This window comes from Crotalus tigris, unplaced genomic scaffold (assembly GCF_016545835.1).
Source record: "Crotalus tigris isolate CLP2741 ecotype Arizona unplaced genomic scaffold, ASM1654583v1 scf7180000017624.2573661763:2888555, whole genome shotgun sequence".
Lineage (NCBI taxonomy): Eukaryota > Metazoa > Chordata > Lepidosauria > Squamata > Viperidae > Crotalus > Crotalus tigris.
In genome coordinates, this window is record NW_024096519.1 from 464748 (window position 1) to 479589 (window position 14842).

Here is a 14842-nt window from a genome sequence, read left to right on the forward strand (position 1 = left end):
TCTCTAAGTCTAAAGGGGAACTACAAGCCTTTTTGGGGCTACTAAACTTTTACCATGCATTTCTGCCAAACAAAACTGCTATAGCTGAGCCCTTGCACAGGCTCTTAGACAAACAAGTCTGTTGGCAGTGGACTGAGGTCCATGAAAAAAGTTTCAATGAGGTTAAGGCCTTGCTTACTTCTAATGCTGTACTGGCTCACTTCAATGAGCAGTTGCCTGTTTGCATTGCCTGCGATGCTTCTCCATATGGAGTGGGGGCAGTTCTTAGCCATCTGTTGGCTGATGGGACACAGGTCCCTGTAGAGTATTATTCCAGAACCTTGTCTTCTGCTGAGCAGAACTACGCTCAGATTGAGAGGGAGGCGCTGGCCATTGTGGCTAGCATTAAGAAGTTTCATGATTTCATATACGGCTGCCATTTCACGGTCTACACTGACCATAAGCCTCTGCTAGGGTTGTTCACCACAACCAAACAGACCCCACCTATTCTTTCTCCTCGTATGCTGCGTTGGTCCATTTTCCTGTCAGCATATGACCACTCTTTAATTCACAAGCCTGGAAAGGAAATGGGTCATGCTGATGCTCTGAGTAGATTACCCCTTCCAACACTGGAGCCTGATCCTACTCCAGCCATTAATATTTTGTCCGTTCAAGAGCTGCCTGAGTCTCCCCTCAATGCAAGGGATGTGGCTGCAGAAACTGACATTGACCACACGTTCACACATGTTCTGTCATGGGTGTTGTCAGGATGGCCTGACAGATGCCCTGATACTGAGTTTCAGAGTTTCTGGCAAAGAAGACATGAGTTGTTCACTTTCAAGGGTTGTCTGCTATGGGGAAGTAGGGTGGTTGGTAGGTAGAGTGCTGCATTCTTTACATGAGGGACACCCTAGCATAGTTGGGATGAAGGTGCTTGCACGCAGCCATTTGTGGTGGCCTGGCCTTGATAAAGCCATTGAGGCTCAAGTGCATGGGTGACATGTGTGCCAACAGTCCCGGCCTGAAATGCCTCAGGCCCCAGTTCATAGATGGGAGGAAACTCACACCCCATGGTCCAGGGTACATATAGTTTACACTGGGCCCTTTCAGGGGCAATTCTTCTTGGTTAATGTTGATAGCCATTATAAGTGGCTAGAGGTTGTTCCTGTGTCCTCCATTACTGCTGCCAAGTCTATCCAGGTGCTGAGAAGTTTTTTTTGCAACTCATGGCCTTCCAAATGTTCTAGTTTCAGACAACGGTCCTCAATTTACCTCTTCTGAGTTCCAGGTTTTTCTCCAGGCCAACATGATCCGCCATGCAACTTCTGCTCTTTTCCACCCATCCACCAATGGAATGGCTGAACGTATGGTGCGCACCACCAAGGATGCCCTTAAGAGACTGACTTACGGTGACTGGCATCACAGATTAGCAGACTTTCTTCTTGCACATTGCACCACAACCTGCACAACCACCAGGAAGACCCCTGCTGAACTTCGTTGGGGTCACCCGCTTATTACTAAGCTGGACAGGTTGCATCCGGATAGGGGGGCATCTGAGGTGCTGCATCTGCAGAGTCTGCAAGTGGGTGCTCCGGTCTGGACTTGGAACTATGGGACTGGTCATCTCTGAGTACCAGCTGTGGTCTGTAAGGTCTCAGGGCCTCTGTCCTATGAAGTGTCCCTGGAAGACGGCCGCGTTCTTCAGTGGCACATACATCAGCTGCATGTGAGGCTGGAGTCTCACCCTTCTGCTCCTGGCTCTGCTCTGGGGGGGGGGAGGAAGGTTATAGAATACATTCTGAGGATCAATGTTAGCAGCCAGTGCCAGCAGCTGAAGAGTTCTTTGATCCTCCATCCCGAGATTCCGCAAGTGCTCCAAACAAGAATTCATGGGGCAGAGAACTACCCTACACACCAAGACACACTCCAGCCAGGGAGTCACCTTGGGGGCATCCACATATTCCATATAGAAACAGTAACACTCCAGACAGGGAGGATAACCGGGGGTATCCACAGAACTCACAGAACACGCAAGAACTGGCAACCCAGCTAGGAAGCAGATTCAATTCTGCAAAACTGCTTCCAAAAGGAGGTCCTATGTAAGGGGGGGAAAGCAGAAAGTCCCCTCCTGACTCTGGCACCTCAGGCTTGACCTTGGGGTCCGCCAAATACTGGGGCCTCTTACACACACCTGTTTCACAGGGCACATCCGAAAACGGTCGCTGGCTTGAGGACATAGATTTTCAGGAACCATCCAGAGTAGTTCTGGAATCCTCAGCCAACTCAGAAGGTGGGAGAGTGCAGCTGCTCTCACAGAGCCTGGGGGAAACTCTGGCATTTCTGCTGGAACACCCTGCAAAACCTGTGCATAAAAGTCCTGGTCTAGTGAGCCCATCAGACAGGCTGGTAGGCCAGGCACCCTTAAGGTCAAGTCCTGCTCTTTCCAGTCAAACAGGGAAGCTGTCAGGCCAGGTACCCTCCCTCATCCTGCAAAGGTCCCAAAGCGTTAAGGCCCCTCCTAAACACCTAAATGAGTATGTAAGGTTCTTGTCAGGATAAGAACAGTACAAGTCTATGGTGAGGAGTTGGAACCTATGTGGGTAGCAATAGAACCCATGAAGCACACATTAGAGAGTGGCAAACAAGTTGTAGTGGAATGGAGTGTCTGTAGGATGGAAAAAAATATTATTTTTATAAATTATTTTATATTCTTGTATGGATTGTAAGAACAAATACTGTGTGTGTTCTAGCTAAGGGGGGAGGGATGTTGTGTCTGAGCCTGCAAATGCAGGCTCGGGACATTGCAAGATTCCCAGGCAATTGCAAAAGCTGCCCGGGACCAGACTGAGTGGCGCCAGCTGAGCGCGCATGCGCAAGGCGCAAAAAGTGCCTAGTGATGTTGCTATCTTGTCCGGGAATTGGGACGTATAAAAGGAGGCCTGCGTGCCGTTGCTCATTGTTGTTGGAGTTTGAAATAAGCACAATAAAGAGTTGTTCCAGAAACATGTGTATTCTTTATTCGCCATCGCTCCCAGGACATAACAAATGATCTTTCATTTTCATAATCAATATGTATCTATATTATTTTTTTTATATTTTAACTTATGCTCACCCCGATGAATAAAGGTATAATAGTTCATAAGCTGAGGAAGTTGTTCCTGCTTTACCTGTTATCTCATCATCTCATTCTGCAATAAGCTGAGATAATTTAAGGATGTTAAATATTTAATTTAGAAAGCCTCAGAAAGGCATCAGGCTGGATATTGGGATACCATGATTTATCTCATACTTAGGCACAAAGTCAACTGTGTGACCTTGGGCAAATCATTTTTAGCCCTAGGAAGCAGGCAATGGCAAACTACTTCTGAAATCTTGCCAAGAAAACTTTAGGGATAAAGAAAGATCATTACAGACTGAAAATTATTATGCTATAACCAGCCTTGCCCAATTTGCTGCCTGACAGACAATAAAAACCTATAATTCCAAATATGTTTAGGAATTGTGCAAGCTGAAGTACAACATATCTGAAAGATATTACAGTCTTAGTATAATTTCTATTTATTTTGTATATTTTACATTGCATTTAATTAAAAAAATGCAGATTCTTAGTAGAATATAATCAACCAATAACCCTCCCATCTGTATCAGATTTCTATATCCATGAAATACAGCACAACCAACACAAACACTAAAAAGATTTATACTGCACTACAAGAATATCTCAGAAACTGCAAATAGACTATTACATCCACATGGAATCAACATAGCACATAAGCTAATTAAAGCTCTTCAAAACATCCTAAGTAAACCCAAAGACCCAGCAACCCCAGAAGAAAAAACAGGAGTTATCTACAACATACAATGTAAGAACTGCAACAACCACTATGTAAGCCAAACAGGCAGAAGACTGGCAGAACGCATCCATGAACACCAACTGGTAGTCAAAAGGCATGACAAAAATTCTTTAATTTCACAATATATAGACCCGATTTAATCATAATTTTTATTGGGAAAATGTGACAATCCTAGACCAGACCGAATCCAAAAATGCCAGGAAATTTCTAGAAGCCTGGCACTCTGACAAATCAGCCTTTAATAGGCACATAGACAATCAAGAAACTGCCATTAGTAAACAGCCCAACCAAAGAATCCCTAAGACATTCCCCACTCACACAGACAGGCAAGATGCCAGAAAATAAACTGACAGTAAACAGCACTCATTACTAGCACTGATGATGTTACCTAGTTAGGATAATGACATGTCCACAAGAAAACAAGCAAACTCAGAGAGCACCAAGGACACCTCATATCCATGAAAGTACTCTCAGTGTCACAAATAACGTTTTCATATCCATTTAATTACTTTACAGTATTTTACTCTTTTTCCTTAAAGTATTAATTGAATCCCATTTCCACTTGTGATGCTTCCATATTAAATTTCTATAATGGTAAGTGAGAATAACCTTGGGAAAGAGGAGAAGAATAATAGAGTGGAAAGAACCTTGGAGGTCTTCTAGTCCAATTCCATGCTCAAGTAGGAGACCCTGTATCATTTCGACAAATGGTTATCTAATTTTTTCTTAAAATCTCTTCTCTTCTTCTCAGCCACAACTTATAGAGGCAAGTTGTTCTCTGATTAGGAATGAATTCTTCTCTGTCAGGAAATTTCTCCTTAGTTCTAAATTGGTTCTCTCTGATTAGTTCTCATCCATGGCTTCTTATAATGCTTTCAGGTGCTTTGGAGAATAGATTGACCCCTCTTCTTTGTGGTAGCTTCTTAGATATTGGAACATTGCTATCATGTCACCCCCTAGTCCTTCTTTAGGTGGCTTAACTAATAAAAGTAATGGAGGCATGACAAATGCCCCAAAATAATTTTACCTTACAAATAATAATAATAATAACAATAATGATGATGATGATGATGGAAGGGACCTTGGAGGTCATCAAGTCTAATCCCTTGCTCAGGCAGGTAACCCTATACCATTTCGGACAAATGGCTGTCCAGTTTCTTCTTAAAAACTTCCAGTGTTGGAGCATTCATTGCTTCTGTAGGCAGGTTGTTCCATTGGTTAATTCTTCTAACTGTCACGAAGTTTCTCCTTAGTTCTAGGTTGCTTCTCTCCTTGATCAGTTTCCATCCTTTGCTTCTTGTCCTGCCCTCAGGCACTTTGGAAAATAGCTTGACTCCCTCTTCTCTGTGGCAGCCCCTGAGATATTGGAACACTGCCATCATATCCTCCCTTATCCTTCTCTTAATTAAACTAGACATATCCAATTCCAGCAACTGTTCCTTATATGTTTTAGCCTCCAGTCCCCTAATCACCTTTGTTGCTCTTCTCTGTACTCTTTCTAGAGTCTCAACATCTTTTTTACATTGTGGTGACCAAAACTGGTTGCAGTATTCCAAGCGTGGCCTTACCAAGGCATTGTAAAGTGGTATTAATACTTCACGTGATCTTGATTCTATCCCTCTGTTAATGCAGCCTAGCACTGTGTTGGCTTTTTTGGCAGCTGCAGCACATTGCTGACTCATATTTAAGTGATTGTCCACTTACAGTTACTACTATTGAGCAAGGTACCCCCTATACTATACCTGTAAATTTGATTTTTCTTGCCTAAATGTAGAACCTTGTTTTTTTCACCATTGAATTTCATTTTGTTAGATAGTGCCCAGTGTTCAAGTCTGTCCAGATCCTTCTGTATCTTAAGCCTGTCTTCTGGAGTGTTGGCTATTCCTGCCAGCTTGGTGTTGTCTGCAAATTTGATGAGTTCCCCATCTATCCCCTTGTCCAAATCGTCAATGAAGATGTTGAAGAGCACTGGGCCCAGAACAGAGCCCTGGAGCACCCACTACACACTTCCCTCCATGTAGGTGTAGTTCCATTGGGGACCACACACTGAGTATGGCTGGTCAGCCAGCTATGGATCCATCTGGTGATGATGCTGTCTAATGTACATTTTTCTATCTTATCAAGTAGTAGGTTGTGATCTACTTTATCAAATGCCTACTGAAGTCCAAGTAAATTATATGCACAACATAAAGTTAGAGCTAGTACTCGGTTTGCTTATCTGCCTTATATTGCAAAAATCTTAGGGATCTGGCTGAGCAGTTAACTTTTTCTTCTCAAGAATGCTGTTTTTGAATGAAAGGGGATCCCACCTTTAAAAAAAAATCCAACTGAAGGATTTGCCTGTCAATGTTAAGGATTAAACTTGATAGAGAACTGTTTTGTGCTTGTAGCTTCTTCTGTGCCTCTCCCCAATCTCCAACTTTTCAGGCTGGATGTATGAAAGTAAGTGATGTATCTATATTCCAGCCAACATCAAAACATAGTCTGTGTTCATTGCAGATCACAAGTACTATACATAACTATATAGCCAATTATTTGGCGTAACTAGATAGCAAATTAAATTGTCATAAAAAGATGAAACAAATGGTGCATACCCTAGTTTCTCTGAGCTGCACTATAGCATGTATGTAGCAAGATGGCCACTACCACCATAGATGTTCATGCAGTGTCCAGGGCATAGATTAGCCCTCCAGCCAAGTCACTGCCTCACTCTTGTTCTTCTGTTACTCAGTAGTTAGTTCATGCATCTTAAAGTTGCTGAGACTGAGAAACACTGTCAAAAGCGCTTGGGTTCCTAATTACTAGGTTAGGATTACCCTGGTCCAACAGAATGAGAGCTAATGTGATAGAAGGAAAGTTCTATCTGCATATTTAATAGTCTTGGATCTAAGGCAGGAAAAACTGTGAAATAGTATTGGTAAATGCTATTGCTGTAGCTCTACACTTAAACACGTATGGCTGAACTAAAAATCTTCTCTGGATGACAGAACACAGTGCATACTTAAAATGACATATTAATTCTAAACCAGTTTTTCCTAATAGTGTGCCCTACCAGTATGTTTCGTTACAACCTAATTCCTAGCCAGCTGATTGGAAATTCTGAAGGTTGAATGTTAGGTCAAACACACCCAGAGGACATTGAGTCGAGCAAGGTTATTCTAGAAGTCTTTAGTCTTTTGTCTTCTTATCTGATGTTACATATGTAACATGAAAGCAAGTTCTTGTCAAAACATTGAATGCAGTAATATTCACTCTAACTGATCCTTGACGGCTGTTATGACCACAAACAGCATATAATATCCATGGCACTGAATTTATAGGCAGTAATCTCTAACACCACTAGATGGCATAGTTGCTCTTTAAACCAGTTGGAGGTCAGTTTGCTATTTGAAATGAATGAAAACAAGGCTTCTAATCTCTCAAATATTTTCAAATATGACATTCTCAATGCCATTCATAATTTAAACAAATATGAGATCCTGTATGTATTTAGAACTGAACTGGTCAGCTTTTGGTCTGTATTATAATTTGTCTGTTCAATAATCATACCAATTTCAGGGTGAATAAAACAGCCAAAAAGGGAATCACATAGATAGTTATTCCAAGTTACAAATACCCTTGCCCCTTTCTTGGACTTTTCAACTCCACAACTGCAGCGGGATAATCATAGTTTTTTAATGGAAGAATCAGAGAGATGGGTATTCTAATTAGGAAAAATTGTTAGATATGCAATTCATTATCTTCTGTTCCAAGGAGCTTAGAAGCTTAAATTAGCATAGGTAGTTTAAGCAAATTAAATAATCATTTGAACCACATTTCTTAGAAGCACAATTGAATTTCTATTTGGCATTGCTTCATAGATAACATTAGAAATAGAAAAACAGGATAAATTGGTTCAGATTTCAGGAGATGTATAAAAATTTATGGGCTTTCACAATGCTTTTTTTGTTAAAAAACAAACAAACAAACAGGTGCTGGAACTCACACATGTCATACAACCCGCCTTGCCTACCCTACAAGGTTCTATCCAAAAAAGGTGCTGGAACTCCGTTCTGGGCGTTCTATGACAAAAAAAAGCCCTGGGCTTTCATTATATAACTGCATCAACTTTCAGAAAAATTCCATTGCTCAACTGGGTTGTTATTCTCTGCATGCATATTTGATTCTGCAATTTTCTGTACTTTGTCTGACCACCTAAGAAAATCAACATTAATTAATTAATGATACTATTTTTGTCTTTGAACGATCCTTGATTAATTCTTCTGTACCACTTTTAGTTGTTAGCTAATTTGAGTTATTGAATAAATTGCACTGACAATAGCATTCAAATAACATTCAATTATTCATAATATTTCTTTTTCTTGAAGCTCTGAAAGTCAGATGAAATATATGCACTGAAGGTGGGAATATATTTAAAAGTTTTAAGCATCTGCAAAAAAAGAGGAAGTTTAGAATATTTGTTCCCCAAAATAAGTTTGTTAATAGCTACATTATTGTGAGCCTCTTAAAGAAGTAAAAATGCAGCTCTGCTCACAAGCCTGTTTTGTGAATGCTTTTCATTCAGGAATAAGGATCACCTGTGCTTTGGGCATAGTAAGTTTGTTTCTTGGATAAAAATCAGATTTGGCCTCAAAGTTATTATGCATTAGTACGATGCCTCCTTAGTTTACAAGAAAACACAGTATAACAAGACAAATTAATGAATGGGCAGCTGATCTTAGAAGATATCTCAAATAATATACATGAGCAGACTATGACCAGTCTCAATCTGAAATTCAGCATCAAACTCCTTAGAGGAATTTCAAATCCATAATCTTTTCTGGCTTCAATCTAATACACAAACAAGAGATAATTTCAACAGAATCCTGCTAGTTAGGATAATATGGACAATATCTAAGGCTGGTCAGAGGAATGTATGTCATACTAAAGAATCCTTTTGTGTCGGCTGAAATGATGCTGTCCAGATGTGGGAGATGTTCAGACAGAAACACAATAACAATTTCAGTGATGTTCTGGCAGTTGGGAGAGATCAAGGCATTAAGCAGTCAAGTGAGGCTACATGTAGAACATCTGTGGACAATGATGAGGACAATATTGTAATGCAACAATCTCTATAGAAGATAACTAGATACGGATATTATGGGATATTTTCCTTGTTTCTATTTGCAGTATAAACTGACCAGAAACACAGAGCTCTTCATAACAATATTATTTAGGTCTGGGACAGAGTGAACCAAAATAAGCCCATGTATTAGGTAGGCAAGTTTCCAATAGAAGGAGAGTAAAAAGGAAAAGGGGAATGAGAAAGAGGGAACATAGAAAGGAGAAAGGAGATTAATATAAAAAGGAGATGTTTCCCCTTCCCACAGGTTGTATCAGATTTAGAGACTTCATTTACATTAAGCCAAGAATGTTGGATAAAAGTAGATTTCATGAAATTATTTACAACATCAAGTTAGGAGCAAGTTAAATAGATCCTGTTTGGTATTATTACAAAACCATTCAAAGGAAGGCTATTTTCTAAGGTTTACAAAAAGGAGAAATAGCATTTTAAGGTCACTGTATTGTTTCACTTTCATCAACATTTTAAAACCAATGGGTGTACACAGACAAGTATGTAAAAAGGGAAAATAAGTGATGTTGTTGTAATAAGTCTCAATGAAAAGACAGTTCTGTGTAGTTTTACTAGCCACAAAAATACTTTGCAAAACTCATGTATAATAATGAATTCAGGTTTCATTCAGCTTCTTCTTTAAAATTTACCCTCAGAATAAAGTGATGCATGTATGAGAGAAATTAAGCTTCACCATTAGACCATTCAAGGCTTAGTTGTAAATATATAGAATAAAAAGAAAATAAAACATTTGATGAAGCCTATAGAAATAACTTTTACTAAAATTAGTAGAAAATTAGTATCCCTGATTGCCAAAAAAAAGATGCCAATTTAGTTTACTGGCTTCTATAAACTACATAGGGATCTGAACATTTTCACCTAGAGTTATTATTAAATTTGGAAATGATAGTTAATATTACAAACTTTCTCATTTCCAGGTCACTAACATCCTAGTAAAACGCAAACATCATATCCCAAGCAATGTGGTATTGTGGTTAAGGCATCAAGTGTACTCTTAACTATGGCAATTCACCAGCAAAGGTGATGCACAAAACAATTATTAGGTAATTCTCCAATCTCATTGTCATGGTTACCATCTTAACTGCTTTGATCATACTCTGTGGATATTGTTACGAATTGCTATTGATCAGCTCCATATACTTCACAAAGTTGTGAAATTAAAAAATGAAAATGATCAGAGGATTAGTATATGCTGCTTTAATTTGCTAAAAAAGGTGGGAAATAGGTTTAATAATTAGTCACAAGCATGACTTGTCAGATGTTTAAGATAATAGATAATTTGAGACAGCCTTAAGAGAAAGAGTGGCAGAGTTTGGGGATGAAGTTAAAAGAGGAATTGGCCTAGCATCCCTAAGCCACCACAAAGGGACAAAGTCCAATCCTCCTGGAATTCCATTAATCCTTATTCAGCACCAAAATGGTGCTGTTAGTTGAGTAGATTCCTGTGCATAGGCAAATCAGCTGAATTGGAACTTCGTATTCACTCCTGGTCTTTCATGCCTGACAAGCCTTGCATTCAAGACTCAGATTTTCAAGAGATATAATCCAGGTACAGGAGAATAAACAATTCTTCAATAAAGAAATGACTAGTTAAAAGAAGGAGAAAGAAGGTTTCTATAATGGGATTTCTCAGAAAGGAATGGCAATTAAAAAAAAAAGTTTGAAAAAATGTGGTCAACTACACCCCACGTTCATTAAAATAGGCCCAGCCACCAATACATACAGTTAAATGTGTGTCAACAGATTAACAATTTCAGTTCAGTTGAAAACCATATTTAATAATATTTATAAATAGTATTTGTTTTGTAATCAATACGACAATGGGTGGAAATGAGGTTGTATAATTCTTTGATCAAAGGATTAAACAACTCATCTTATATTAGAAGGCATATAAATACAGATACATCTTTTGTACAAAATGCATTCCTTGATCCTCCTATTAAGAATTCAATGTTACCAATATCTTGCTTTATATTTCTATATATTATCAGCTGTTTTAAACTGCAGCCCCTCTACCATGTTTTCTGTTAAAATACAGCCCTTAACAGAAATACCCAAAATACTGATATAAACTACAATGTTTAATCCAAAAAATACATATTATCTGATGTATCTAAAAGATTCTCAACTGGTCTCAAAACTGTGATCTAATTTTTCTGGGTTCCTGTCAAGCAAGAAGGCTTGGAAGGGCTCCTTCAAAATTATGTAACTGTACACAAGAAAGCCTTGTGTTTGCTTAAGCACCTTAATTCGGCTTAATGTCTTTAGCTCTCATTACAAGCAGAATTCAAGAGATGTATAACAAACCAAAGTGCAACACTGAGTTTGTTGGTGGCTAGGATTTTAAAATAGTAGTTCAAAAATAAAAACAAATCTGTTATCACATTGAATATTTCTCTAAGAAGCATACCAAGATCTGCAAAATGTTTAATATGCAAAATGCCCATGTAGCCAGCAGGTTGTTTGGGCTAGTCACATGTTTTCATCTATGTGGAGAACAAAAATATATGTTTCTGTTTTGATAATGGATCAAAATCCAGATATTTAGGGCAGTAGTGGCATAGAGAGTGGAAAAAGCCCTGAATAAAAATGCTGATGAGACATTATTGGGAAGACTGGGAGAAGAGGATCGAGTGTTGCCCATTTTTGGTAATCCTTCTGGATTCTGTTTTTGTCCATAAAAATCAAAATGTTACAGATTTTATTTCTGTCAAACTATGGTTGATATTAGAACATGTAGGATTGCAAACATGGCACTGATATTTTATTGAATTAAAATTTTACTGTTAAATAAAAATAACAAACTTCAAACACTGATAAGAGACAATAATTGAGACTGCATAATCTAGTATTAATTTAATGTCAACTATTATAACTCTCATAGAAAAATAGACTTTCTCACAATATACTAAAGTGACAAATCAATAAATAAATGGAAACAAGAATTAGTCACAGACACTACAAAATATTTAATAAAACAGAATAGGAATTCAACATTTTAAAATTAATACTTTGATAAGATATTATTCTCTGCATATTTCTTTCCTAGAAAGAATCTACATAGTAAAATCTAAATCCACAAAACATGACTGATTCACCCTTTTTTGCTTAAAAAAGGAAAATAGAACAGTATACACTATACAAAAGCATCAGGAAACACTACAAAATATATATTTTCAGTTAGGTCTATTTTAATTGTATCTATATAGGAAACTGTAAAAAAGGCTGATCAGAAATTCTAGATATTGTACTAGACAAAATATTTTAACACTTAGTACCTTTTTATGAGTGTGCAAAATAGAGGCCTGAGGACAATATGAATAAAACCACAGATATATCTTTTTACAGTAATAGAAATTGTTCTGCAGTTGTGCAGTTTAAGCCTTAATAGAGCATATGTCCAATTTCCTAGTTCTGTTAAAAATAAAAAATAAAAACAATCCATGGGATATGTGCACATTTTCAGATATTCAAATTGGCCTAGGAATTGCTATCAGTATAATATACCAATAAAATACCAATAGAAATTCCAACCATATAGTATTAGGATGTGAAGTTCATATATGATCAGGTCTTAAATATTATCATATACTGTATGCTTATGCCAAAAGTAAGCCCTTCTACTAAATTCAGTTGGACTTACTTTCAGTTAAACTGGGGCTTAAATATATTAATTTTTATTTTAGCTGAGTAGCTTTAATTTTGATCATACCATCAGAGTTGTGATCTAAATCAGGGCTTTTCAACCTTTTCACCCATTGTACTACTTTTAGGATATGGCAATATCAGAGTACCACCAGTCGCCTAGCAAGATGTCAAAAACTTATGACAAAAAAAGGACAAAAAGCGATAAAGTACTGGTAGTCCTCGACTTACAACAGTTCGTTTAGTGACTGTTCGAAGTTACAATGGCACTGAAAAAAGTACCCCCCCCCCAGCCACAGCCAAGCAAGACACCTGCCTGCCCACCTGGCGACGCTCTTCCTCCTGTCTGAGGTTTCCATTGTTGTGGGAGCATTTCTGGATTGGCAGCGGGAGTGGGGTGGGTGTTTGGTTTTTATTCCCCCGTCTGCTGGATGGTTGCAGCAGGTTTTGGTCACTTCACATTACCCTGGGACACTGTGACCATCATAAATATGAATCAGTTGCCAAGCATCTGAATGTAAATCACAAGAACCTGGAGATGCTGCAACATGCAACATTCCAGCTGATTGGTGTTTCTTCTGGGCTCAGCAGAAGCACCAGGATCAGTGCCAAGCTCCAGCTGGAGCCTGGCACTGATCCTGGCGCTTCCGCTGAGCCCTGACAGCCCTGCAGCTCCAGCCATCTCTCGCTCAGGCTTGTGCGGTGCTGCCACCAGTTCAGCTCATTCCCTTCCCCCACTATCACTTTTCTAGGATGGTTGTGTACTACCTGCCAGGTGCCAATGTACCACAGGTAGTACCCGTACCACTGGCTGAAAAGCCCCGATCTAGATCATTCTGATCTGGCAAATTTGCCACCTCAGCTTTTTTTGAACAAAAGCAATAGAAACCGAATGCATTACCATTTTTTTTGCATAACAAATGAAGAATTCACTGTATTTGACTATAACATTTTAATTTTAAAAGTTCATTATATTTACTCCTATCTTTTACCGAAAAAATATCTATCCAATTTTTGAAGCAAACTAAATGCAAATAAGAAAGTAAATACAGATTATGTAGTGATCAATTTCCTGATTCATAGGAATTGTGCTTCATTTGAAAACAGGGTGTTTTCAGACTGTAGTATAAAGAAAAAAATATATAAAGATGATGGCTGCACTGTTGCTTGATGCAGGAAAAAAAATCAGGGAAAGCTTCTATTGCACCATCAAGGCCACCATCTTTGACCACACTCTTAAAGAAGTAGGTTTTGCTTTCTAATATATTCTCCTCCAAAAGCTTCTGAACATTTGCAAGCAATATTGACACTGAAATATGTTCTATGACAATTACATACATATGTTTGGGACAATGGCTTCCATATATTTTGAGCAACCTGGATGAAAGCATACTTTTTCACTTTCTTCTAAACTAGTGCAATTAAAAAATCCTGGGCTTGCTATCCACTGAGGCTGGAAGAATAAGGAGTAACTGTACCCTTCTAACAGAGTTTTTAAAATGCATTTGTTTTCTCCCTACTTCCACTCTGTCCCCAGTGCTCAGAATAGGAAGATCCATGGATAGCTGATTTACTGATTTCTGTCAGTTACAGTTCTCTAGAATGAGATTTGGGAGTTTGTGATTATAATCCTCATCCATGTTATCTACTTCTAAAGTGAGAACAGTGCATTTTTACCACAAATGTTTTAATTAATATTCTATAACACAACTAAATAAGTTATATTATGTTAAAGTGCTACAATACCGAGTGGCCTTGCAAACTGATATAAAATCCAAGTTCCAGAATATTTCCATGTAAGCCAATGTTACCTTATCACTGCCAAGTGGAATTCAAATACACGTTAGCTGCAACCAGTAATTTAATCAGATTAAACAGTAGTTAATGCACATTTGTTTTTGTTTTGAACAAGCAGCTCTTTCTGAAACCTAGGCAGTGTTCAACTAGGACTCCAAGTCAGTTTTTTTTTAAATTACAGTGTTCAAAATTGTAAATCCCCATAGCATTAAACAATATATTTTAAAAAAAAAACATTCTCAACCGAGAAAACAAAAGATATGAAGAAACAGGTTCCTGTCTTCAAGAGCTGCATTTGAATGCTTCATTTACTTGTCTCCTGCCAATGTTTATTTCTTCAGGCTTGTCACGCCGGTAAGTTACTGTTTTTGCACAAACAGTAGGCAAGAAGGTCTTATCCTTGAAGGAGAAAATATAGTTGGTCAGAAGGCTG

General features: G+C 38.4%; 1 protein-coding gene across 2 annotated transcripts in view; it reads right to left on the bottom strand.

Annotated features, from left to right (window-relative positions):
• Window positions 1–13308: 13308 nt before the first annotated feature.
• The window catches only part of ITGB8 (integrin subunit beta 8), a 38138-nt gene continuing 36604 nt past the window's right edge, over window positions 13309–14842 (bottom strand). For both annotated transcript variants that reach the window (XM_039332410.1, XM_039332403.1), the window contains exon 14: window positions 13309–14808. In XM_039332410.1, coding sequence (XP_039188344.1) covers window positions 14692–14808 — 117 coding nt within the window. In that variant the 3' untranslated portion in view covers window positions 13309–14691. The remainder of the gene's footprint in view (window positions 14809–14842) is intronic.